Raw genomic sequence first — 24,309 nt, forward strand, 5'->3', positions numbered from 1 at the left:
CTCGCTCCCCCATCTTGCAGAGAACTGAGACACCTCCACACTTCTGGGTTTTATAGTCCCTCCGGAAGGGGCATGACCTTCAGGAGAGAGAATCGCAACATTTTTTAAACACTAATACTTTTATTTTTCAACGATGGGAAAAATCCTCTTGTCCTGCTCAGCGGAGGGGGACTCTGAGTAAGATGGCCAAAGATCACAGCCGTAAGATGCAGCGTTTTTTCTAAAATCAATATACAGAACATCAGGAAGCGGTCAAGATCAGACTTTTAGTAATATAGATATTGGCTCTGCTGAATCAATAAATCAAGGATTATTTTCAAATACAAATTAAAATATTTTCTCAGCTGTGTTCCTTAGGACCTGAAGATTTCATTCATGCATTTTGATTTGAATTTCAGCCACATATTGCTAAAAATTCAAAGTTGAGTTATTGTATCTGCTAAAGCTCATGTAAAGCTGATATAAAACAAATGACCTTGTGTAGGGTCTAATTCACCTTGGAGGATTAGCATGATCTCTACCCCGTGAATTTCTAGTTGATTTGGTATTCTATTTCCGTTTGTTCGTGTTATTGTGTAAACATCTGTTCAATACAACGTCTTGCATTCTAGACTCTCATTGCATATTTTATCCAGTCTTCGTTGTTGGATTAAATTACTTTCATTGTCCAGATTTTAATTCAAAAGCTGTAAGAAATAAGAGCAGGTAAAGACTGTTCAGAACTAATTTTGTCACTCAATATGATGACTAATCTTCAATCTTTAATTCCTTTTCCTACGCAAAATTCTGAAGGTTCTGAATAAAATATTTATTTCCTTTCATAACTGGGTGACCCTTCGTCTTGGAATCGTAGCCCCATTCCTTGCCTGCATAGCATCAAATTCATTTTCCAGCATCTAATCTATCAATTGCATAAGCATTATGTTTTAAAAGAAGAGAGCCTCTAATTCTTCTAATCCATAGAAAATATAGGTTCACCCTCTAAATATTGCTCATGTTCAATTCAGCAACCGCCTCCCACATCTCTAAGACAGCTCTACCCGTAGGGAGATATGGGAATCTGGGTCCATGGATTATTAATCATTTGCAGTCTGTATTGTATTGTGAAAACAGGTGGTGGAGGTCCTTTATTTTTGAAGTTGTTCATTGTAACTTCTATTCTGTCATTTTCTTCTGTGAACAGGTCGATGTTGGAGTTTAGCCTTCAATTGTGCCCAGATGCAGATGTCACATACTACAGCATAGTTTCTGAAGTTAGAAAGACCTTTGTTCTGGAGTAGTGACAAAATAGGTTGAACAGTTTCCTATTCTATACATTACCTCAAAGTCAAGAGTGTTTTATCGTCGTATGTCCCAGATAGAACAATGAAATTCTTACTTGCTGCAGCACAATGGAATATTAAACCTAGTACACTAAACAAAATAATAAACAAGAGAAAAGATCAGTGTGTTGCAAACACACTCACACGTACACACATACGTTCACACACTGACAAAGACCCATCATTTATTTATTTGCCTCTGTGCTCCACTATTTGAGATTTGTAATAGAAAAAATCACATTTGGTTAAAGTGCACATTGTCAGATTTTATTAAAAGACCTGCCACAGTTGCCGAAGATCAGCCTCGTCCTCCAGCTTTGAGCGGAAGTCCCTTTTGGCCTTTTTGATAGCCTTGTCAAGGTCGTATCTAGACTTCCCTTAGAAGTCTGCGTCACCAGACCTGAATGCCCGGTATCTGGTCCTCAGAAGAATGCGGATCTCCCGGTTCATCCAAGGCTTCTGGTTGGGAAACACTAGGATGGTTTTTGAAGGAACACAGTCATCCACACATTTCCTTTTGAAGCCTGTAATGTATTCATTCAGGTCTGTTGCCGAGTCCTTGAACATTGCCCAGTCTACTGACTGCAAGCAGTCCCATAGTTGCTCCTCTGCCTTCCCTGGCAACTCTGTGCTGTCCTCACCTCTGGAGGTGCGCTCTTCAGTTGCTGCCTGTATGCAGAAAGAAGCAGCTCCGCAGAATGGTAGGATTTCCTGAAGTGGGGGCGAGAGATAGAGCATCCTTGATGGTTGTATAGCAGTGATTGAGGGTGTTTAATCTTCTGGTGCTGCAGGGGACATGTTGGTGGTAGTTCTGGAGTGATTTCTTTTTCAGGTTGGCTTTGTTGAAGTCTCCGGCTATGGTTGTAAAGACTTCGGGGTGCGCTGACTGGTGCTTGTTGACCACGGCGTGCAGCTCCTCCAATGCTAGACGGACGTCTAGCTGGGCTGGGATGTAGACCGCAGTCAGGATGATGGAGGTGAATTCCCTCAGGAGGTAGGAGGGACGGCACTTCACCGCCAGATGTTCCAGGTGTGGAGTTAGACAGAACTGCCACGTCTGAGCACCACGAAGAGTTGACCATGAGGCAGACACCTCTCCCTTTCCCAGATGCCTGCATTCAGTCCATACGATGGATGGAAAAAACGTTGGGCTGCATGGCCGAGTCTGGGGAGCTGGGGGGTGAGCCGTGTCTCTGTGAAACAGAACACAGCATTCCCTCAGCTCCATTTGCTAAAGCAGCCTTGACCTTAAGTCCTCCACTTTATTTTCAAGTGATTGTAAATTGGCTAGTAGGATGATAAGGGGAGGGGGTCGCAGTCCCCTGCGCTTCCAACAATTCGATTCCAACAAGAAGCTTGTTGGACCAAGGTGCAATTCTATGGCGAGAAAGGTTTATAAAGATTCTAGAACGACACAGCCTTGCTTAATGCCAGTTTGCCCTGAGATTATGTCTCTTGTGGATCTATTAATTAAACGTATAGGTAAAGGCACCAGCTGCTGGAGTAACTTAGTAGGTCGTAGCATATCTGGAGATCATGGGATAGGTGGTGTTTCCGTTCAGGACCCTTCTTCAGACATTGAGTCTGAAGAAGGGATCCAACCTAAAACAACACCTATCCATGTTTTCCCAGAGATGCTGCCTGACCTGCTGAGTTACTCTAGCACTTTGTGTACTTATGTATTAAACAGCATCTGCTGCTATTTGTTTCTACAATTAAAATTGTGCTACCATGTGCCAGACATAAGATGGAAATAGATTTCTGTTGGCAGCCAAATTTGAGAAGGATGCTTCACAGTGCTTCACATTTAAGGCTTTTGAGGTCAACAAAAAAACGTGTGAAGTGGTTGATGCTGCACTTTGTAGGCAGATGTGAACCATCAAGTCTATTTGTTTGCTGAATGTAATAACTATGGTTTGTGTACAGGCAACCCACAGGAGCCGTCAATATTTCTGAGCCTCTCGCCATTAATAAACAATTATTAGAAAATAGGTGCAGGAGGAGGCCATTCGGCCCTTCGAGCCAGCACCACCATTCATTATGATCATGGCTATTGTTATCCTTGGTGGGTAACATTTGTGTATATTTTATTTCACAATCATGTTTTCACCCATTTTTTTTGCCCGCACTTTTAAACACTCCATATCCATTTGAAGTATTTTGGCATCCTGCTCACAGCCTGCTTTACAAATTGGCTTTGATATGTGGCAGCGACGCTTCTGCCGACTATATTCAAAGCTCAAATGAATCGGGTTTTGAAGAGCCGTCATTGATATTATTCCCAATTATTTATTTTTCACTGTAAAACAGCTTCCAAAAAGAAGTCTGTTAATATTATATAATTATCTTTCAGAATATGTGGCATGTCTGGCTTCACCTCATAAACTAGGTGAAATGCTGAATCATAAAACTTGCTAATTAAAGAATTATGGAGATATGCAGAAAAATGAATTTGGATCCAATTGGCATAGCAGCAGATGATTTTCTACTGCAATGCTTTTGTACTGCATCAGTCCAATGGTTCATATAATGTGCAAGTTGATGAAGTTAAATAAGCGAGTTTGGTGTTCCGACTGCGTATGCCCAGGTCATAGGTCTCTGGAGATAATCATTGGATTGAACCGGGTCTCCCGCGCTGCAAGTGCTGTTGAATTGCTCTTAGCGACACGAGTTCTCCCTTCTCCACTGGTCCAGTGACAATCTAATGAATCACGGTCTGGTCCCCCTCAGCCTGGGTGTATGGGTTCCATTCTCACTCGGGCTTCCCTCTCGGGTTAAACAGGGTTATTATACAGGGGTGAACCAGGCACCTCTCTTATGCATAACACAGGAGGCAGATTTGTGAGCGAATTCTCACTACCGTCCCCTCACGAGTGTCCCATCCCTGTCCGGAGGTGGCCGGAAGTGCCCATCCCTGTCCAGTAGCGGCTGCGGACTTACAGCCGGCGCGGGAGGGAAAAGCCCCTCTCCCGTTTCCCCAGTCCCTGCTGCCTCCTGCCATCTATCCCTTTGACCGCCGCTCCTATGCGGGAACCGCTGCTCAGCGATTCCCGTCGCATCACCGATTGAGGCCAGAGCTCCGGGTCTGGGGAGAAATCCCCCCACAGTCAATGGGACCCGATTCCCTCGACATCGTCACAGGTCACAGAGAGACCTCGGTGGGATTGTGACTGTTGGCTGCGCCTCTCGCCTTTTCCTGTGGCTGTCGGTTGGCCACCTTGATGCTGGTGGGGGCAAGGGCCAGCCATCGGCGGGGAAGCACACTGGGTGCTGGAGAAGGGTCTCGACCCGAAACATCACCATTCCTTTTCTCCAGGGATGCTGCCTGTCCCGCTGAGTTGCTGCAGCGTTTTGTGTGTCCCCGTTGATGGCTGGTGCTCTGCTTTCGCCAGCTCCGGGAGGGGGGGTGCGGCTAGCGGTCCGCGGCCCATCGTGGAGCGGCTTACTCTGGAGTTGGAGCGGGTTTGGCTGGAGTTGGCGCTTCTCCACGCTGGCTGTGGGCCACCGCTGCTCCGGGCCGTTGTCCTGTCGGTCCTGGGTTGTTGGTTGACCCGGCAGGGCAGAGCTGGGGTTGCCGCTTCTTCTCGCTGGCTGTGGGCCGCTGTCCCATCGGTCCGGGGATGGGACACGGGTGGGAGGGGGTTGGGGGTCCGGCGGCGCTTGCGGCGCCGGGGACCCGGGTTCGATCCTGGCTGCGGATGAGGCGCGGTTCTGTGTGCCCGCAGCCGCTGAGAATTGTCTCTCTGCCGGTCCAGTCTCTTCCCCTGTCTCCCACTCGCATCTGCCCCTGCTCTCCCGCTACTTGGCACCCCTGTTCCTCAGATTAAATATATTTTTACACATAAATCATGAATAAAGATAAGAATTTACATACAGTTTGTGCAGCCAGTGCTTCGTTATGCTTTTTCTTTATAGCGAGTGACCTTTGACAAATCCCATGATTCCTTTTTCGGAATACCAAACTCACTTATTAGCAACAATGCTGTGTGGAAATTGGCTAGAATTATTTATTCAGGAAAGCATGAAGGTGAAATCGCTTTATGATCATGTACTCCAATTTATTTGTAGCTTAAGAAATGATGCGTACATCAGTGTTAGAGTAACTTTCTAGTTGCATAACTTCCAATGTTCATGTGTGCAGAAGGATGAAATAAGTCCATTTTGTTTTGTTTTGGAAACATTATTGTAGATTACAAATCTTTTTGTTAGTCCACTGTTTGAAATGTGGCCCCATCTGGCTAGTTACAGCTTTCAATGGCACTCTCCCAAAGATTCATCAGGAAGACGCAGGTTTCCATGACAGCCAAACGGCAGTTGCTGGAAGACCTGTATAATATGAAAAGGACTGCACCCTTCCAGCTTGCCGTTTCAATGCAGAATACAAGTGTATTTCAGCAGTTACATTTTGCCTTGTATGATTACTTGGAAAATAAATTGGTCCTTCTAGGTTTTTGGTTTGTATTTGCCTCGCATGATTTAGCGAAGGTGTGTTTTTAAAAAAAAATTGTCTCTCAAACATATCAAACAAATGTGGTTACATAAAATCAGAATATGTTTAGAACCCTACTTTGTTGTTTGGACTGAGTCGGAAGTCACAGTTTTAATTGCAGATCCAGATGATAAAAATCACTTCTAATTTCCTTTGATAATTTTACTGTCTACAAGCTATTTTTAATGTCAGATGCTGAATTCTCACTGAATCAACGTTTGTAGCAACAGTGCAAGAGTTAAGAGCTATTGCTGGAAACAGCATATCCCTCCACAGCGCAATACAGGTAATCCACAGCATACGTAAGGGTTATGTTCCGTGAACCATTGTTGGTCTGATTTTCCGTAAGTTGAAATCACTATCTCCACTCCCTGCCCCAAATAACTCATGACCAGCCTCCAAATTGCTTTGAGGCTGGTCATGACGGTCAGCTTCAACCTCCCATACAACCAAGCTCAACTGCAGTTTGCCTAGCACTGCAACAGGTCCACAGCAGGTGCCTCTCCCTGGAAAATCTGGATAATGAGGTTACCTATGTCAGGGTCCTACTTTTTGACGATAGTAACATCTTCAACACTGTAATTTCAACCTAACGCCTTTCCAAATTCCAGGACCGAGGATTCGACACTTGCCTCTGCAAATGGCTCCTCGATTCCTTGACCCACAGACCGCAATCAGTAAGATTATCCTCCATGATAATTTGATTTTTTTTGTTTGGTATACAAGGACATGCAGAGCTCTCTGTCTGCCAGTGCTTTTCAGTCTCTTGCCGTTTGGGGTTAAAAAGCGCGAATTTTCTAAGAAAAGTGGATCATCTAACACAGGGGTCAGCAACCCACGGACTGGATCCGGCCCGTAACCAGAAATCTCCGGCCCGCAGGCTTTTTTTTTTTTTTTTTCAATTGGTTTTCGCGACCTGGGAACTGCAGCCAGTCCCCGGGCACGCAGGCAAGCTGGTCACAGGCGACCTGGGAACTACAGCTAGTCCCGGGGACGCGAGGATATCTGGGAACTGCAAAAAACTAATTGAAAAACACATGAAAACTAATGCGAAAAACAGCACCAAGTGTCACACTAGTTAGTCTGTATTATTAGTATGTATTATTACTAATTTATGTATTATTGGTATTTATTATTACTAATTACTAATTTAGTTCGTATGTACTATTACCTTCATTTATTAATTACTAGACTAAGTGGGACCCGTTGGGTCCCAGCATCACACGGGAGGGCTGGTCACCAACATTGCATGAACACAATTGTGAACACAAACTTGTTAAAAAAGGCGAGACAAACAATCGGGCTGCAGACACCCGACAACCAAAATTCATTTTGTGAACACAAACTTGTTAAAAAAAGGCGAGGCAAACAATTGGGCTGCAGACACCCGACAACCAAAATTCATTTTGTGAACACAAACTTGTTTAAAAAGGCGAGGCAAACAATTGGGCTGCAGACACCCGACAACCAAAATTTATTGTTATTCGCAGCTCCGAGGCCATGATCCACTCGCTTCCTGGTCTGGCAGAGACTGAGTGAGGCATGACACTTCCTGGTTTTATGGTCCCTTCCCCTGCCGCCAGCGGGGGCAGCAGAGAGAATGGGGAATTTTGTAAAAACATTAATATCTCTCATTTATCATCGACGGAAAAAATCCTCCTCACTCATACGGCGGAGGGGGGCTCTGAGCGAGGTGGCCAAAAATGACTGCCGTAAGTGGCGGCGTTCTCTCGGAAATCGCAGCACAGTCGGCAAAAAGTGGTCAAGATCAGAGATTTAGTAATATAGATTCCTGAGATGAGGGCACTGTGTTGTGAAGAGACTGTGCTTTATACTCTGGAGGTTCGAAGAATGGATGGTGATCTCTTTAAAGTATACATAATTCTTTGAGGCATTTACCAGATAGATGTGGAAATTGCCTGGAGAATTACTGCAAAATGAGTCATTCTCTACAAAACCAAATAGGTTGATTTCTCTACATGAAAATCTGGGGAATTCTTTACCCTAAAAGGCTGAGGAATGCTCAGTTGAGTATTTTCCAGTCTGAGCTTGATAAAGAGTACAACACACAGGATCTGGGCTTTTATTAAATCTTGTTTATTATATTGTATACATATATTTACATATTCTATTGTGCTGCTGTAAGTAAGCATTTCATTGTTGTATCTGGGACATATGACAATAAAACACTGTGTTCAAGAAGGAACTGCAGATGCTGGAATATCGAAGGTACACAAAAATGCTGGAGAAACTCAGCGGGTCAGTCTGAAGAAGGGTTTCGGCCCGAAAAGTCGCCTATTTCCTTCGCTCCATAGATGCTGCTGCACCCGCTGAGTTTCTCCAGCATTTTTGTGTACCATCCTGACAATAAAACACCCTTGACTCTTTACTGCATTTGGAGACCATTTGTTGTATATATCATATGACAGTAACAATGATTTAATTTTTTTTGTCTTTTGAATGTGGTGTAATGTGTTACTAAATTCTGCTGTTATGTCCTCCAAATAGTGCCGTAACGTTATATATGCTGTCATTTTTCTCTTTCAGCCATTCCACCCTCTTGTAAACTTGAAATGTTCCAGAGACCTTCAGCCATTCCTCTGTGCAATGTATGCCCCAATATGCACTGAATATGGGCGTGTTACTTGGCCATGCCGTAAACTGTGCCAGCGAGCTTATATGGAGTGTCATAAGCTAATGGAAATGTTTGGAGTGACGTGGCCAGAAGAGATGGAGTGTGCAAAGTAAGAAAGAAGTTTAATCCTTCTGAATCAAAACTGAACTTGAAAGAATAGCAACGTTGAAAATGTGACAGAAAATGTTGGAGATTCACAGCAGATCTCAGTTTCTGGGATGGAAAAAATTGAAAAGTTATGGCTGAATAAATGTTGTTGCTAAAAAAAAATTGCCCCCTTTTCTGACCTATGGGCTTTTACAGTTGTTTCTGTTTTCTTGAAGATTTGTGTTTTAGCATGGCAGTCCTCAAGGTTCAGATCTAACTCTGTTACCTTCCATTTGTATAAGCTTAAACTGCCATTAAATTAGAAATTCTTATCATAAATGTTATATAGTGCTCTCCATTATGTTTGGGCCAAAGACCCATCATTTATTTATTTGACTGCTCCACAATTTGAGATTTGTAATAGAAAAAATCACATATAACCATATATAACCATATAACAATTACAGCACGGAAACAGGCCATCTCGGCCCTAAATGTCCGTGCCGAACACGTATTCTCCCCTAGTCCCATATACCTGTGCTCAGACCATAACCCTCCATTCCTTTCCCGTCCATATAACTATCCAATTTATTTTTAAATGATAAAAACGAACCTGCCTCCACCACCTTCACTGCAAGCTCATTCCACACAGCCACCACTCTCTGAGTAAAGAAGTTCCCCCTCATGTTACCCCTAAACTTCTGTCCCTTAATTCTCAAGTCATGTCCCCTTGTTTGAATCTTCCCTACTCTCAGTGGGAAAAGCTTATCCACGTCAACTCTGTCTATCCCTCTCATCATTTTAAAGACCTCTATCAAGTCCCCCCTTAACCTTCTCCGCTCCAAAGAATAAAGCCCTAACCTGTTCAACCTTTCTCTGTAACTTAATTGCTGAAACCCAGGCAACATTCTAGTAAATGTGGTTCAAGTACACATTGTCAGATTTTATTGAAGGGTATTTTTATACATTTTAGTTTCACCATGTAGAAATTACAGCAGTGTTTATACATGAATCACTGATACATCAATTATTGATTTTAGAAAGTTGTACTAATTGCGAAGTGGAATGACAGTTGAAAAGATGGGAGTTGTCTCTGACAACTAATTATTCTGATTTCTTGTCAACCGTGGGTTCTTCCAACTAATTACAATTGCTAAACATTTTGTCAATGCCTCCAAATTGATTTTTTTTTAATGTAGTAATCAATGAATTTGTGGGAATTGGATATCAATGGGACAACAATTGAATGTTTTGTTTTGTTCATGCTCCCCAGGTTTCCAGATTGTGATGAAGGCTATCCACGCCAAACAGACTCTGTTTCAGATGGTGACCCCACAGAGGAGGCCCCAATGGCTGTTCAGAGAGACTATGGTTTCTGGTGCCCAAGGGAATTGAAAATCAATCCAGAGCTTGGCTATTCTTTCCTGGGGGTTGCAGACTGTTCACCTCCTTGCCATAACATGTATTTCAGACGTGAAGAACTGTCCTTTGCCAGGTACTTCATTGGTGTGATATCCATTGTCTGCCTGTCTGCCACACTCTTCACCTTCCTCACATTCCTCATTGATGTAAAACGATTCCGCTACCCGGAGCGCCCTATCATATTTTATGCAGTCTGTTACATGATGGTTTCCTTAGTGTTTTTTATTGGTTTTCTTCTTGAGGACACAGTTGCCTGCAACAGAAATGATCCTTCAGTTTACAAAGCATCCACAGTGACACAGGGTTCCCACAATAAAGCATGTACTATTCTGTTTATGGTACTGTACTTCTTCACAATGGCTGGCTCAGTTTGGTGGGTCGTCCTTACCATAACGTGGTTTTTAGCTGCCGTTCCCAAATGGGGCAGTGAGGCAATAGAAAAGAAAGCCTTACTGTTTCATGCAAGTGCCTGGGGGATCCCAGGGACACTCACCATAATCCTCCTCGCCATGAACAAAATCGAAGGGGACAATATCAGTGGCGTTTGCTTTGTTGGATTGTACAATGTTGATGCACTGCGGTATTTTGTCCTGGCTCCATTGTGTCTCTATGTGGTGGTGGGGGTTTCCTTGTTGCTGGCAGGTATAATATCACTGAACCGTGTGCGGATTGAAATCCCATTGGAGAAAGAGAATCAGGACAAGCTGGTGAAGTTCATGATCCGAATTGGTGTGTTCAGCGTTCTCTATCTCGTCCCACTCCTTGTCGTGATTGGATGTTATTTCTACGAGCAAGCATTCCGAACTGTGTGGGAGACAACGTGGATTCAGGAACGGTGTCGTGAATATCACATTCCCTGCCCTTACCAGGTATGCACTTTAGAGGCATTTAACAAAGTCATCCAGGAAGGTTGATTAGGATAGTAAAAGCCTGAAGGGAAGGTGGTAAATTGGATTTAGAACTGGCTCAGTGGCAGGAAAGCAAAGATTAACACTCAATGGGAATTTTAGTGGCTGGTTAAATGCAGTGGAGTTCTTCAGGGATTAACACAATAGTTTAGAGGTTTGCAGATTATACCAATACTAGGAGCAAGCTTGATAGTGAGCAAGAAAGTTCACTAAGTGAGCAAGAAAGACTGAGGCAGAATACAAGAACAGGAAGGCTTTACTGGAACAGCATAGGACATTAAGCCAAGTTGGAGTACAGTTACAGTTTTGGTCACCATGTTACCGGAGGAACTGATGCAGGGAACCCTAATGAATATGTTGCCAGAGCTGGAGAGAACAGAGGGATGGCTGAGATAACAAGCCTATCAAATTTATCAAGATGTTTCGCTCCTCTTTCCACCCTCGCCCCACCCCCACAACCTTCACTGTCTTCAACGTAGAAGCACTTGGTTTCTCACATTTGCTCATCTATTGACCTGGAACGTCAGCTCTGCACATTCATGCTGCTTAAGCTGCTAAATGTTTCTAGAGCTTTGGTTTTATTTTTGATTTCCATCTCGTCTACCTTTATTGCTTTGGTCAGAAGCCCTTTGCCTTTTTGTTGATAATTTCTTCCACTTTGCCAACGGTCTTGCATTTCTCAACATAAATGACAGTTGGATTATATAAGCTCAAAGTTTTGCAGACACTTCAGGATATAATATAGTCACAAGGGATTTGTCTAAAGTTTCAGGAACAGCTGACTCCAGTGTAATGTACAATGAGGTCTGAACAGTTGAAATAATTTAACAATTCTGAGGAGATGTTTTACAAATTGAGTAAATATTCTTAAAACAGTACTAATTTGGTAATGGACTATAATTTAGAATCTATAATTCACCTGTCAGAGCAATAATAGCCACTAGCAATTGAAGAAACACCTGAAAGTGAGATTCTCTGCAGTTGATAAGCACTTTTTGTTTATATGGTCCATGATACTGCTAAGGTGTTTAGAAATGGTAAGCCTTTGCTCCATCTGGTTATTAGGAAATGCTCTTTATTCGTTTTAAGACTCATTACGTAAATGTAGAGAGAGAAGAGCAGATTGAATGTGTCGTGACAAGATGTGGTATGGCTTGGTGAGGTAGTGTTTGGGATTGGGGAATGCAAATAATTCAAGATATTAATCGGAACAAACTGAGTCGATTATACAACTCTCCACCTTTATAGACAATAGGTGCACGAGTAGGCCATTCGGCCCTTCGAGCCAGCACCCCATTCAATGTGATCATGGCTGATCATCCCCAATCAGTACCCCGTTCCTGCCTTCTCACCATATCCCCTGACTCTGCTATCTTTAAGATCCCTATCTAGCTCTCTCTTGAAAGTATCCAGAGAACCAGCTTCCACCGCCTTCTGAGGCAGAGAATTCCACAGACTCAGAACTCTCTATGAGAAACATTGTTGCCTCATCTCTGTTCTAAATGGCTTACCCTTTATTCTTAAACTGTGGCCCCATGTTCTGGACTCCCCCAACATTGGAGACACGTTTCCTGCCTCTAGCATGTCCAAACCCTTAACAATCTTATGTTTCAATAAGATATCCTCTCATCCTTCTAAACTCCAGAGTGTACAAGTCCAGCCGCTCCATTCTCTCAACATATGACAGTCCCGCCATCCCGGGAATTAACCTTGTAAACCTACGCTGCACTCTCTCCATAGCAAGAATGTCCTTCCACAAATTAGGGGACCAAAACTGCACACAATACTCCAGGTGTGGTCTCACTAGGCCAATACCAATTCCAAAATCTTGCAGACTACAGGTCTCAATGTAAACATCCTATTACTTAAATGTAAGGAAGATTTCTACCGCGACCATCCTTTAACCAATCCAGTCCTGGATTCTTGCCACTCTGGATGGAGGAGAAAAGTCCTCGCCTCTAAGCCTACAAGATTCTTCAAATAAGTACCCCCTTTTTGTTATTCTTGTTTAAGGGAAATAATCCTTATTGTTTTTCTACCCCAACCCTTATTTTACACCCTTCAATTGAACCTTCCCTCAGGATCAAAGCTAAAGAGCTGTAGCCTAAGCAGGATTTGCTCATCTCTAAAGTTTTCCAATTCTGGCAATATCTACCCTCTGCATCCTTCCAGTAATGTGACAGACACTTTATGCAGCACTCCGTGCTCTGTACAGATTTAGCATCGCTTCCTTGTTTTTGTAACCTATGTTGCAGCTAAATAAGAAAACATCGTGCTAAATTGTTATCCCTTTCAAGGTGACGCAAGCGAGCCGCCCTGATCTTATACTCTTCCTGATGAAGTATCTGATGGCTCTGGTGGTCGGGATCCCATCCGTGTTCTGGGTTGGCAGTAAGAAGACCTGTTTTGAATGGGCCAGCTTCTTCCATGGGCGCAAGAAGAAAGAGTGAGTTTTCTGCTGTCATTTGTCATCCTATTTTATCAATCCATTTTGCAAGGAAATGTAGCATCCAAAGGGGTGCGTGTGAGTGGAAAACTGGGAAGCATGCTAGATAAGTTGGGATTATTATTTGGCAGAAAAAAACTCCTATTCTTAGTTGCCCAAGACGCAGCCTTCTTCCAGTTCCCCATTGCACTTTGTGTGAGCACCATGTCTGCCCTATCTGCAAATGCAGCTGTTTAAATTCTGCAACAGCACCCCAAATGTGGCTCAAATTCAACATCCAGTTTTTGTAGGCCTAGATTACCATTCAAGTGAGACTTAGATCCACAAACTCCAGACACAGCTAATGAAGATGCTGGTAATACCACCGCTTGGTATGCACTTTGTCATATTCCTTGTGACAAAGAAGTGAGACCATTCAGCCCATCGAGCCTATATCAGCTGGAGACCAATCCCATTTCCCCAATAACCTGTTCTCGCCCCATTCTGATCAATTCAACCACCCACTTGCGCGAGGGGCATTTTACAGAGTTGGCCAATTAACCGACCAAACCGCATGTTTTTATAGACAATAGGTGCAGGAGTAGGCCATTTGGCCCTTCGAGCCAGCAGCGCCATTCAATGTGATCATGGCTGATCATCCACAATCAGTACCCCGTTCCTGTTTCTCCCCTTGTCCCTTGACTCCGCTATCTTTAAGAGCTCCGTCTAGCTCTCTTGAAAGCATCCAGAGCAGCAGCCTCCACCGCCCTCTGAGGCAGAGAATTCCACAGAATCACAACTCTGTGAAAAGGTGTTTTTCTTAATTTCCGTGTTAAATGGCTTACCCCTTATTCTTAAACTGTGGCTCCTGGTTCTGGACTCCCCCAACATCGGGAACATGTTTCCCGCCTTTAGCGTGTCCAAGCCCTTAACAATCTTATGTTTCAATAAGATTCCCCCTCATCCTTCTAAATTTCAGAGTATACAAGCCCAGCATCTCCATTCTATCAGCATATGATAGTCCCGCCATCCTGAGAATAAACCTTGTGAACCTACGCTGCACTCCCTCAATAGCAAGAATGCTCTTCCTAAAGTTTGGAGACCAAAACTGCACACAATACTCCAGGTGTGGTCTCAATAGTGCCCTGTACAACTGCAGAAGGACCTCTTTGCTCCTATACTCAACTCTTCGTGTTATGAAGGCCAACATGCCATTTGCTTTCTTCACTGCCTGCTGTACCTGCATATTTACTTTGAGTGACGGATGAACACGTGATGTGATGTTTGGGATGTGAAAAGAAACTGGAGCACCCGCAACTTGCAGGTTAATGTGGAGAACACATGTCATGGGGAGAGCAACTCGACACTGCTCCAATGGCCAGAGTTGTTGGAACTGTAAGGCAGCAGCTCAACTCATTGCATCATACTGCTACTCCTGGACTTGGGTTATCCCTGATCAGGACTGGTGCACACCCATTTGAACATGGTACTTTAAATCCACATGCGACTACTCCACTATAGCTGAAACAGTTCCACTGGGTGGCGCCAGCAATGGCTGCCTCGCCAACAGTTTGTTTGTCCCTTCCTTCTTTGTGTTTTAATGGTATGTTTTTAGTGTTCATTGACTTGTTTCATGTAGGAGGTTGGGGGGGACCTTTTTCTAATCTTTCACCTCGACGGAGTTGCGATTTTTTTTTTTTTTTCTTCTTTTTTTTCCCCCGTCATATCGTATCTCCATCCGCACTGCGGCATAACATCGAGGAGTTGGCAGCCTTTGCTGGAGACCGACTTTTGAGAGCCTGCGGACTTACCATCGCGGAGCCCGAGATCCCTTTTGCCAGGGATCGACCTCGGAGCTCGAACTGTGGGTGCTTGCGGACATAACATCATGGAGCGCGCGGTGTCTGGTCAGAGACCGACTTCAGGAACTCCAAGCTGCAAGAGCTTCGGCTGCCCCAACGCGGGAGTTTCGACCGCCGGCTGCGGGAGCTTCGATCGCCCTGATGGATGGTTCGACTGCCCCGACCGAGAGAATAAAGAGGAAGAAGATTGGACTTTTTTGCCTTCCATCACAGTGAGGAATCCACTGTGATGGATGCTTGTGTTAACTTTTATGTAGTTGTGTGTCGTTTTTTTTGTATGGCTGTATGGTATTTTGCATATCAGTGTACCTTAATTGGTTCATGTGACAATAAAAGACCTTAAAAACCATTGAAACTGTTGATAATGGAAATGGAGACACACTCGGACATTTGAGTGAATTTTGCCATTTAATTAAACATATCTTAGATTTGACATCATTTGTGTGCAATCAGCTCGCACGTTGATTGGGGACGCCAAAGCAAGTCTGAGATGACTCCAGCAGCCTACTAAATTAGTTGAGTTCAAACCTCTGGTGTTTTCTGTTCTTGAGCCCATTTTGTAATAATGTACTGATGAACTGAAGTGCACAGTGTGATTTTATGTTCCAGTGAAACAATTAACTCCAATTCAAACTTACCGTAACTCTTAGTCTCTCTCCCAAAGACCTTTCTAGTCCTGAGTTTTAGGAGTACCAAACAATCCGCAACCTGGGATACTAGATTTCAATAAATTAAGAGCACGTGCAAAGACTCAGTTTAGAGTGAAAGGGTGGAGGGATGAGGCAGGTTGTGGGAAAGAAGCTGAACACGTGTTGCTCAGCATGTGTTAATGTTAACTTGTACAAAATGTTCCTGCATTCTTCGCATGCACCATGAAATAAGTTGACTGCACGAAGAATTTTACTAAGGTGCCCAGTTGGAAATTATTCTGTTCCTGAGCATATTTCGTTGTCCAGTCTGGTCAGTGCTATAGCTTAAATAACTTTACATTTAACCGGTTCCCCATAGTCTTACCAATCACAGATATTTATATTAATTAACTTCAGCATCAAAAAACTTGGTGATGGGCAGTAGCAATTTTCCAGACCTGAAAAGAATTATCCTTTCCAGAAAGAGTTGGTCCTAATTAACATTACTATCTCTTTTCCTGTGGAATCTACCCTACTGTTTCAAAAGCCAGTATGTTTAATGGTATAACTCCTCGCTGTTTAAATCTATAAATGTAATCAGGATTTTGAAATGGAGGTCAAAGTCAGGGGTAAAAAAGTGAGAAGTTGTGTTGGGGATGTCAGGAGTTGAGGATGTAAATGAAACCTAAAAGTTGTCCAAAGAATTGTCTTCTCTTTAACTGGGTTCCACAATTGATCCCAGGTCCCTGTCTTTTTCATTTTCAGTTCTGTGAATGAGAGTCGCCAAGTTTTGCAGGAACCAGAGTTTGCTCAGTCTCTGCTGAGAGATCCAAACACCCCCATCATCCGCAAATCTCGAGGCACCTCCACCCAAGGAACATCCACTCACGCCTCCTCCCAGCAACTGGCCATGGATGATCAGAGGAGCAAAGCTGGCAGCGTCCACAGTAAGCTCAGCAGTTACCACGGCAGCCTTCACAGGTCACGGGACGGCAGGTGAGCTGATCTGCTGATAAACCTTGGCTGAACCAGATTACTTTTTAGAATGTTCAGATTGAATTATTCTATTTAAAAAAAACTGATGTTGGGTTTTGCATTGTTTAAATTATTCAGGAGTATTGTTTAATATTTCATATCTGGATGCACATATCACAACACATTTCATATTTGATATACAGTATATCCAGGTATAAAGTTAATTTATGCAAAGAGCACAAGTATATATGTGTTTCATTGAAGGAAACATCTCAAATATAGGATGAACAAATCTGTGAATTTGAAAAATGCAGCTTAGCTTTAAAGTTCTTCCGCAGATAGGTGCATGCATGTACTATTAGAAGGGGCCATAGATGTGGGTGTGGAAGTGAAAAAAGTGCAGATTGTTGTAAATGTACCCATTAATCACTGCAAGTCACAAGATACCAGAACTGAATGTTAACAGATCAAACACATTAAGACTGTTCTTTTGAAATGTGAAACCGAGGTGACCTGATAAAGGCCAATAAGTTTTGAGATCGGTAGGATAGACATAGGAAATATTTACACTTTCTCTACATATATGAGCTATGAAATAATTATTATGATTGTTATTAATAAAAGCAGTAGGTGATTTATAGAGTACTATTTCACCTGTTAAGGTGAACTGAACTCCCAACCACAGAATTATTGTGATTAGTGGAGGAAAAGGGGAAAAACAATTGTGCAACATGTTCAAATGTTAGATAAAGAGGGGATGGACAAAATATCCTGTTTCTGTTCAATAATGACTATACTTGTTCAGTCCCCATGTGGTTAGTCATTCCATCCAAGCCCAAGTTTAGCAATAGCAGAACATTGTGTAATGTTCAGATGTTATTAATCATATTACTACTTTAAGTAGTGTAACCTATTTCTAAAGTTACTAAACTTGCTATATCTATTGGAAACGGTTGTGTGAGAGTTTCCAGAATTGATTCATAGAATAATCGATAAAGCAGCATTGTTAGAAAGATTTAAGTAATGAGCAGGCAACGGACGGCGTGAAGGTGAAAAGGTCTTCCCAAGATATAGGTTGCATTTTATATAGTGAAACGTCTTTGGCAAGTCATAGTTCTAACACTTCATCTCAACTTTACCCACACTTGCACTGCCCATGAGCTGAGATGCTTTTTGTTATATTCCGGACAGCAGAATGAATAACAACTTACATGCAAGTTGCCTGGATCATGAGAGAGAGCTTTATTGCCCAATATTCCCTGCTTATTTTGAACACCAACTCATTAACACATACATTAATACGTATGAATACATTACACTGCTCTTCTTTTTTTAAGTATTAAATCTAAGTACTCAGTTACAATTTTGTTGTTGTGATTCTCGATTTAAACCAGTATTTATGAATTCTTAAATGATGAACATACTATTTATTTTACATATCTACACATCTTTGTTTTACTTATACAGTGAGTTACTTAACTTACAAACCTAATCTGACTACTGGTTTAAGGATCCTGCCTGATCGTCTAACAGTAACAGGTGTAACAGGTTTAGGCGTTGACTCAATTGTTGGCTTGTTTGGCTCTGTTTTAGTACCCTGACTTTGACCAGAGGTATCTGTTTCTTTGTCTGTACTAACTGAACTTTGTGTTTCAATCACAGTGGTCTCTTCCAACTCACTTTGAGATAAAAACTCTGGGATTAGGACTTCATACTCAGCTTTTGGTTCATCTTTGGCTGGAATCATTTGATCAACATGAACACTTTTGATCCTATTTCCAACTTCAACTAAGTATCTTTGTTCCACACACTTTCACTATTTTCCCAACATCCCATTTGTCTTGACTGGACTTGTTTGGAGGACTGAGAACAAGAACCTGCTCATCTGGCTTGAAATACTTCTCCTTTTTGTGGGAGTCAAAATGGCGTTTTTGACTTAACTGTTTTTGTTCAACTCTCAAGGCCAAATTGGGTTGAACTAGACTTGGCTGTATTCTTAGCCTTCTCTTCATCAACAGCTCAGCAGGTGAGTAACCTGTTGTGTGGTTCTGTACTTCAGCAAGAAACTAGCCAAACAATGTTTCATGTTGACCTTTGAACTACCCTGCAAAACCTGTTTCTTGAGAGCATCTTTAACAACTCTAACCGACCTTTCTGCCGCCCCGTTGGAGGCTGGATGGTATGAGGGAAAAAGTGTGTGTTTTACACCATTCTGCTGCATGAACTCTTTGAACCATTCTGAACGAAACAGTTATCAGAAACAAGTTCTGGTAAACTATGGCATGCAAAAATTGATCTCAACTCATCTATGGTACACTCGTATGCTTGACCTCAATCCATTTGGAATGACTATCTACTAGTACCAGATAGTGATCATTACCCTTTTCACAAAAATCTCCATGAACTCTCTGAAAAGGTCTACTTGCCATGACCAGGGTTGCAGTGGTGTTTTTGGTGGTTTACTCCTGTAATTTTGGCAGACGCTACATTTGCTCACCAGTGACTCGATGTCACTGTCAATACCTGGCCAATACACAAAATGTTTGGCAATTGACTTCATGCTTAAGGCCCTGTCCCACTTGCATGTCCTTGGCACGCAAATTACGCGACCTCGTCGTCGTGTTGAGTCGCAGGGCATCGTGTGGCCGCGCGGGGCCGGTCCCACTGAGAAGGGCGGAGGGGTATGGAGTTGTGCGCTGTATCGCGCGCCGCTCCGAAATTTTGTAACGAACAAGATCTTCGCGCGCCACCGGCCTGTCGCGTAACTGACGGCCAAGGTGGGACAAGCCCAAGAACCTGGCGCGACGCAACGTCTCACCTCCAACAGCAGCGGATGCAGGCAAACGATCGCCGTGCTCGGTCTGGGACTCACGGCCGTTGCGGTCCGGATCCGCCCCCACTTCTACTCCCAGAGCGGACCAAGAAAATTGAAGATAGACACAAAATGCAGGAGTAACTGGCAGCATCTCTGGAGAGAAGGAATGGATGAATGTTCGGGTCAAGACCCTTCTTTCATTCTGAAGAAGGGCCTTGACCCGAACCATCACCCATTGCTTCTCTCCAGAGATGCTGCCAGTCCCGCTGAGTTACTCCTGCATTTTGTGTCCATCTTCAAATGAAGTCACGCGCTCAAAACGGTTATGCGGATGCATGAAGTCGCGCGGGACCGTCGCGCCTCAACGCGATCACGAGGTGGCGTAATTAGCGTGCCAAGGACACGTAAGTGGGACAGTGGCTTAACCATGCCAGGATGTTCGGCATGAAGTTCATTCATAATTTTGTTTCTCAAAGACTCTGGTACAACAACTCTGTAACCTCACTTAATGCATCCCTGCTCGCATGACAATTCATTGCATCAATTATGGAAAGGCTTCAGCTCTGAGTTCAGAACTGAGTTCAATCCACTATCTATTTCAGTCCAACCGTTCAATGTCTGTTCATAGACCCACTTCAATACAGTGTGTTTCTCTGTTTCTGCTGCAATTTCTGTTGCAGTCATTGGAAAGTCTTCATCTACAATTTGCAGTGTGTAGATTGTGTTCTCACTTCCCACGTCAGAGTTCTCATGGGGCAACCGGGACAACGCATCTGCAACTGTGTTGCACTTGGAGCTTCTGTACTCAACCATGTAGTCATACTGAGATAGCAAAATTGCCCAGCGCTGCATCCTTGATGCTGCCATGGAAGGTATAGCTGACTTGGGACCCAGTATCACCATTAGTGGCTTGTGATCAGTCACTAGGGTGAATGGTTTGCCGAGAAGAAACTGATGGAATTTCTTGATTCTGAACACGATGCTGAGTGCTTCCTTTTCTATCTGTGCATAATTATGCTCACTCGGTGATAAGGTGCGGGATTCAAAAGCAATAGGCTTTTCCTGCCCGTCATTCATTACATGGGAGATCACAAGATTCAAGATTCAAGAGCTTATTGTCATGTGTCCCAGATAGGACAATGAATTTCTTGTTTTGCTTCAACACAACAGAATATAATAGGCATAAATAAATACAGAACTTACAGAATACAAATACATTGTCCGTTCAAAAACCCCGATTTCCTGTCTGTTCTGGTGTAACAATCCACCTAAAACATAGCTGTACAAAGGCTATTCAGCTTGAGGAACTCGACAAAAAAAAAAATCTTATACAATCCCAAGGATGGCATCTTGCCACGTAGACACAACATAGAGATAACCTGACAAATTCTCGAGGATTTGTCAAGCTGCTGTTTTAAACTACAGTCCCCTGCATAGAAGGATCTGCGGCCTATCGTGTCCAGCTTGCAAACAACTGCGACACAACTCCGTATTTGCTGTTTAAAAGGTTAAACAATACTGCATGTTGCAAAACAGTCCTGCATTGTATTTAAAGGATGAGTTCACAAACTCTATCCCATCCTCGTCACCAATTTTTTTTAATATTCCGGACGGCAGAATGAATAACAACTTACACGCAGGTTGCCTGGATCACGAGAGAGAGCTTTATTACCCAACATTCCATGCTTATATTGAACACCAACTCATTAACATTTACATGAATATGTATGAATACGTTATATTTTTCTTCCCCCAAGGAAAGGTTTTCAGATCAGGAAGTCTATTCTGCATGTCAGCTGAATTCTGCTGGTAGACATCCCTTGTCATCGACGGCCCACCCTCCCCATCTCAATGCATATTCAGTATAAGCAGCTGCCCCTGCTTGAATGTATCCCATGTTATGTTATACAAGGGCTTCATGAGCTTGGCTCATAACTCTCCATATAACCATATAACAATTACAGCACGGAAACAGGCCATCTCGACCCTTCTAGTCCGTGCCGAACACGTATTCTCCCCTAGTCCCATATACCTGCGCTCAGATCATAACCCTCCATTCCTTTCCCGTCCATATAACTATCCAATTTATTTTTAAATGATAAAAACGAACCTGCCTCCACCACCTTCACTGGAAGCTCATTCCACACAGCCACCACTCTCTGAGTAAAGAAGTTCCCCCTCATGTTACCCCTAAACTTCTGTCCCTTAATTCTCAAGTCATGTCCCCTTGTTTGAATCTTCCCTACTCTCAGTGGGAAAAGCTTATCCACCTCAACTCTGTCTATCCCTCTCATCATTTTAAAGACCTCTATCAAGTCCCCCCTTAACCTTCTGCGCTCCAAAGAATAAAGCCCTAACTTGTTCAATCTTTCTCTGTAACTTAATTGCTGAAACCCAGGCAACATTCTAGTAAATCTCCTCTGTACTCTCTCTCTATTTTGTTGACATCCTTCCTATAATTAGGCGACCAAAATTGAGGGATTGTCAACAGAACTTGGCCTAAGGCTTGCTGACCAGCAATAGAGATTCAAACCAGAACACTGGAAGAACTCAGTGTGTGAAGCAGCATCTATGGAGGCAAAATGTGCAAATCAACATTTTGGGCTGAAACTTTGTATCAAGATTATGAGGAGAGTTAAGATGGCCGAATCTAGCAGAGGGTCTGGTAGGTGTGGTACAGGCTTGTAGGTGGAACTTTAAGAAGAGAGGATAATAGGGTAATGGGAGAGATGCAAATGGGGAAGAAAATTAGGTGAACAGGTGCGAGTTGCGGTATGAGAGAACCAAGATGTTGGTTTTTGTTCCAGAACCCACCATCTGCAGTCTCGTCTTAATAGAGATTGGGTGTTTTGGGGAGAGAAACTATGGAGCAAGATTGAAAGACTTTAATAATTCAATTCTTAATTTTTTTTTAATTCCGTAGTTACGTCATGATAAATTGTTACAAAACCATCGGCCATCATCCTGCCAGTCGTTCTAGCACTAGTTTCTAAGTAATTGCAGAGCTTAGTTTTTAGGTTAAATATAAGATTGTGGAAAGGAATATATTGCTGATGCTTAGGGAGACCATCTGCCAGTGTTGAAGTTTTGTTTATTAGTAATTAATGTGTCCTCTGCCTTCTATTTTTTTTTTTTTTTGTATCTCCAATCAGCTTTGAGTTTCCATATCTGTTCCCAGGTAAAAGTTTAGCATTGGCTAACATTCATCAAATGTGCTTTTAAAATGTGATGGGTGCTGCTGGCGTGAACTCTGTATCGCCATCTATTATTGAATTGAATTGATTGAATTGAATACCTTTATTGTCATTCAGACCTTACGGTCTGAACGAAATTTCGTGCATCTATTATCAACCCGTAAACACAGCAGTTGACTATATGCTGGTCAAAAGAAAGGGCTAATGGTATGTGACGCTTAATGTTGTTTCTCCAGATACACACCGTGCAGCTTAAGAGCTCTGGATGAGAGGTTGGTTCACGGTAGTCTGCCACGGCTCAATGATCAGTCTCGGCAAAGCAGCCTGCACCGCCTGAATGACCAGTCCCGGCATAATAGCATCAGAGATCTCACAAACCCGGCAACACACATCACCCATGGCACGAGCATGAACCGGGTCATCGAAGAAGACTGCACAAGTGCCTAATCATTGTTTCTGCAACAAAGGCAAAGCAAAGGGGCCTCTAATGTTTAAACAAAATCAATAAAACAGAAGCCTGAAAGATCAGCGACCAAACACAAGAAGTCGATTTAAAAATCTAACAAATATGGAAGAAAATCAATTTTGGCAAAATGTGTTTAGAAGTATCACGACTGTTGTAAACCTTAATGGGAAGGAAGATTACAAGCTGTTGGCCTGGGCTGCATTGTTTTCAACATTGTTATCAGATCCATATAAATCAAATAGGAATATTGAATACCTTTCAGAATTGATGATGAGCTTTGATCTTAAGCTCCCAGTTTTAAAAGCCTTGTTATAACACCCTTAAATACGTATTTTTGTGATTCTGATGCAGAAGGTGATTTTAAAGACATTGACCAATATCCCATCACGGGAACACAAAGGGTAAATGTTTGTAATTTTTTGTTTCTAGCCTAATTGGAAAGACAATAGCATGTATGTTAGTTTTCAAGGTACGTATCTTAAACCGATTGAATCCTGTTGTTGTAAACGGGATTATTGTGTGAAAGATCAAATAATGTTAAAAATATTGTAGAAATATGTTGTGTTTACTTGAAATTAGATTGGTTTAGGGAAGGGGCTAGTGCAAGTTCTATAGCCACTCCTCCGGTCAGGATGTTTCAATTCTACCTCATGCTGTCCCATCTAAAATATTATGGACAGGAAACATCATTCAGCTGTTTGGACTGATTCATTCATCACTGATGCATTTTTCTACTGGTTAACTCGTGCACTGAACTTGATGGATGTTGTTTAGTTTAAAGATGCAGTACAGAAAGAGGCCCTTTGGCCCACCGAGTCTGCAAGGACCAGCGATCCCTGCACATTAACACTATCCCACACACAGTAGGGACAATTTATAGTTATAGAAAGCCAATTAACCTATGAGCCTGTACGTCTTTGGAGTGTGGGAGGAACCCGAAGATCATGGAGAAAACCCACGTGGTCACGGGGTGAACGTACAAACTCCATACAGACAGCACCCATAGCCTGGATCAAACCCGGGTCTCTGGCGCTGAAAGCACTGTACGGCAGCAACTCTACCATTGCGCCACCATGCCGT

At 42.9% G+C, this 24,309-nt stretch overlaps 1 protein-coding gene across 1 annotated transcript in view; it reads left to right on the top strand.

The window, feature by feature from the left end:
* Positions 1-24,078, top strand: part of fzd3 (frizzled class receptor 3) — a 50,306-nt gene extending 26,228 nt beyond the window's left edge. Inside the window, exons 3-7 of the mRNA XM_033021723.1 lie at positions 8,359-8,555; positions 9,807-10,824; positions 13,161-13,309; positions 16,545-16,775; positions 23,000-24,078. Of these exons, the coding sequence (XP_032877614.1) occupies positions 8,359-8,555; positions 9,807-10,824; positions 13,161-13,309; positions 16,545-16,775; positions 23,000-23,210 (1,806 nt within the window). The 3' untranslated portion in view covers positions 23,211-24,078. The remainder of the gene's footprint in view (positions 1-8,358; positions 8,556-9,806; positions 10,825-13,160; positions 13,310-16,544; positions 16,776-22,999) is intronic.
* The last annotated feature ends 231 nt before the right edge of the window (positions 24,079-24,309 follow it).

This window comes from Amblyraja radiata, chromosome 5 (assembly GCF_010909765.2).
Source record: "Amblyraja radiata isolate CabotCenter1 chromosome 5, sAmbRad1.1.pri, whole genome shotgun sequence".
Taxonomy (NCBI): domain Eukaryota; kingdom Metazoa; phylum Chordata; class Chondrichthyes; order Rajiformes; family Rajidae; genus Amblyraja; species Amblyraja radiata.